The sequence below is a fragment of the Xenopus tropicalis genome, chromosome 5 (assembly GCF_000004195.4).
Source record: "Xenopus tropicalis strain Nigerian chromosome 5, UCB_Xtro_10.0, whole genome shotgun sequence".
NCBI lineage: Eukaryota > Metazoa > Chordata > Amphibia > Anura > Pipidae > Xenopus > Xenopus tropicalis.
The window spans coordinates 161607720-161611472 of NC_030681.2; the positions used below are offsets into that span (position 1 = coordinate 161607720).

Genomic DNA, 3753 nt, shown 5'->3' on the forward strand with positions numbered 1-3753 from the left:
GCTCCTGCTATTCGGAGTACTTACTACCAGCACCCTCATTCCCTGCCTCTGCCCCATACCCACCCAGCACCCTCATTCCCTGCCTCTGTCTCCCATACCCACCCAGCACCCTCATTCCCTGCTTCTGTCTCCCATACCCACCCAGCACCCTCATTCCCTGCTTCTGCCCCATACCCACCCAGCACCCTCATTCCCTGTCTGTCTCCCATACCCACCCAGCACCCTCATTCCCTGCCTCTGCCCCATACCCACCCAGCACCCTCATTCCCTGTCTCTGTCTCCCATACCCACCCAGCACCCTCATTCCCTGCCTCTGTCTCCCAAACCCACCCAGCACCCTCATTCCCTGCCTCTGTCTCCCATACCCACCCAGCACCCTCATTCCCTGCTTCTGCCCCATACCGACCCAGCACCCTTATTCCCTGCCTCTGTCTCCCATACCCACCCGGCAACCCCATTCCCTGCCCCCTGGCCAATGGGTGCTAGTGTAACCCACCTGTTCATGGAGGCCCAGGAGTTGGCTGTAGCGCACGCGGCAGTGCAGGACCCCATTCACATGGATGTTATAGGCCTAGGATGGAGGATAAAGTACATTTGTATTTATCTTTACATGTACAGAGCAGTGCGATTATAATGTGCCCCTCCCAGTGCGGCCCCCACAGGCACAGAATAGAATCTCTCTTGTACACACTGGGGCCCCTCCTGTACCAACCCAATGAATGAGAATATAGAAGAATAACAGAATTCTGTGACAAGGAAGGAACTCACAGCGGCCACACAGGAGACAAAGAGCGGATATGCCCCCAGTCTGATGATAACTGCCCCAGATACACACACATGGGGCACAGGGTTCTGCCCTTCTGCCCATTCTGGAGACTCAGTTCTAACAATGCAAACACAGCCCCTCTGCACCCCCCATTATCAATATAACTATGGAGCCCCTGGCCTCTTCCCTTCGCTATGGAGCCCCTGGCCTCTTCCCTTCGCTATGGAGCCCCTGGCCTCTTCCCTTCGCTATGGAGCCCCTGGCCTCTTCCCTTCGCTATGGAGCCCCTGGCCTCTTCCCTTCGCTATGGAGCCCCTGGCCTCTTCCCTTCGCTATGGAGCCCCTGGCCTCTTCCCTTCGCTATGGAGCCCCTGGCCTCCTCCCTTCGCTATGGAGCCCCTGGCCTCCTCCCTTCGCTATGGAGCCCCTGGCCCATTCCCTTCGCTATGGAGCCTCTGGCCTCCTCCCTTCGCTATGGAGCCCCTGGCGTCCTCCCTTCGCTATGGAGCCCCTGGCCCATTCCCTTCGCTATGGAGCCTCTGGCCTCCTCCCTTCGCTATGGAGCCCCTGGCGTCCTCCCTTCGCTATGGAGCCCCTGGCGTCCTCCCTTCGCTATGGAGCCCCTGGCCCATTCCCTTCGCTATGGAGCCCCTGGCGTCCTCCCTTCGCTATGGAGCCTCTGGCCATTTCCCTCAGTGAATCCTTTGGCCTCTTTCCACTGTTATGGGAGCTGAGCTCTACGTGGATGATACCTTGAGATATTTAAGTAGCCTGGGCCCCTCCCTTGAGCCGGCCTTACACTGAGTGAAGGCCCACGGCCCACGGCCCACGCGCAGGGCACTGGATTAAGTCCAATCATCTCTGCGTCTCTGACTCCCAGGCCACACAAAGTAAAGAGCTACACAACTCCCTGCAGTGCCTGAGCTGTTACAGAAGGGAACACATGGGAGATAAAACCACAGGAAATTCAGTTGCCGGGGGAAAGTACCTACAGTACAGGGCTGCCCGGCCAAACTCCAAAGGTCTGGGCACTGCAGGGAGGGACTTTGCAACTCCCCCCAATATCAGCCTGAATCCTAATGTCTCACAGGAAAGTACTTGGATCAGTCCAGCCCAGGGAACCCTGTCATATACTGATCCGCTCTTGGTTCCGCAGCAACTGGTTCTGTAACTTCCCACCCTCCTACCTCATCGCTTGTTATTATTCTTCTAATCTCCCTTCCTTCCTATCCCCTGGCACTCGTGCCTCCCCCTCCTCTCTCTGCCCCCGACTTCCCTCTCGCCATAGCAACGCACATGAACTATATGATTGGGCCCAGTCAGTACCACTGGCCAGTACCAGCTGTAGTTCTGCACAATTCTCTGGGCTCAATAAGGGGCAAATGTTGTGAAAACTGCTTTTATCATCAAAGCTTTACATCTGGAGTAGAAATGTAAATGTACCCATTTTGATTTCGGCAGAATGTGCTCTTTCCCAATATTCCCATATACGTCCTGTTAGTGGCGATTCTGCCCTTGCAACCTATAGTATGGTCATACTGGTGTAACTGGCCCTCAGTAACAGGCACAGCACCCCCTGGCACTAACAGCCGGCAATACCCCTCCTCCCCCGTGGGTTCTGATTCCGCAGGGCTTCCCCTGGGGCCTGGCACTAACAGCCGTTAATAACCCCCACCCCCCCTGGGTCCCAATTCCACAGGGCCCCCCCTGGGGCCTGGCACCAACAGCTGGCAATACCCCCCACCCCCCCTTGGGTTCCAATCCCGCAGGGCCCCCCCTGGGGCCTGGCACTAACAGCCGGCAATACCCCCCATCCCGCAGGGCACCCCCTGGGCTCACTCACCACATACTGGGCTCCACTCTCTGAACTGCGCGACTCCGTCTCAGGGATAGAGAAATGCATCATGGGAAAGGGCAGCCTCCTTCACTGGATCACCGGACATGGGCAACTGGGCACCAGGTAGAGACCATAGGGGGCACCAAGCACCCGGTGGGACACGCAGCCTACAGACAGGAGAGAGTCACAATCACTGGGGGCACAACACTGGCCAGGCTGATGCCCATGGTACAATAGGGCTAATAAGGAGGGCACGGTACAGCACAGTGTAGGTTTGGGGGAGTCAGGCAGTTACAGCACAGTGTAGGTTTGGGGGAGTCAGGCAGTTACAGCACAGTGTAGGTTTGGGGGAGTCAGGCAGTTACAGCACAGAGTAGGTTTGGGGGAGTCAGGGCAGGTACAGCACAGTGGGGGTTTGGGGGGAGTCAGGGCAGGTACAGCACAGTGGGGGTTTGGGGGGAGTCAGGGCAGGTACAGCACAGTGTAGGTTTGGGGGAGTCAGGGCAGGTACAGCACAGTGGGGGTTTGGGGGAGTCAGGCAGGTACAGCACAGAGTAGGTTTGGGGGAGTCAGGCAGGTACAGGACAGTGTAGGTTTGGGGGAGTCAGGGCAGGTACAGCACAGTGTAGGTTTGGGGGAGTCAGGGCAGGTACAGACGGGGAGGGACATTCCGTACCGGGAGCGGCCGGGGGTATATAACGGGGGACATTCCGTACCGGGAGCAGCCGGGGGTATATAACGGGGGGACATTCCGTACCGGGAGCAGCCGGGGGTATATAACGGGGGGACATTCCGTACCGGGAGCAGCCGGGGGTATATAACGGGGGGACATTCCGTACCGGGAGCAGCCGGGGGTATATAACGGGGGGACATTCCGTACCGGGAGCAGCCGGGGGTATATAACGGGGGACATTCCGTACCGGGAGCAGCCGGGGGTATATAACGGGGGACATTCCGTACCGGGAGCAGCCGGGGGTATATAACGGGGGGACATTCCGTACCGGGAGCAGCCGGGGGTATATAACGGGGGGACATTCCGTACCGGGATCAGCCGGGGGCGTATAATCGGGGGACATTCCGTACCGGGAGCAGCCGGGGGTATATAACGGGGGACATTCCGTACCGGGAGCAGCCGGGGGTATATAACGGG

The 3753-nt window shown here is 58.4% G+C and overlaps 1 protein-coding gene across 1 annotated transcript in view; it reads right to left on the bottom strand.

Annotated features, from left to right (window-relative positions):
* The window catches only part of snx17 (sorting nexin 17), a gene marked incomplete in the record, with an annotated part of 22027 nt that extends 19278 nt beyond the window's left edge, over window positions 1–2749 (bottom strand). The window contains 2 exon segments of the mRNA NM_213708.1: window positions 497–571; window positions 2610–2749. Coding sequence (NP_998873.1) covers window positions 497–571; window positions 2610–2669 — 135 coding nt within the window.
* Window positions 2750–3753: the final 1004 nt, after the last annotated feature.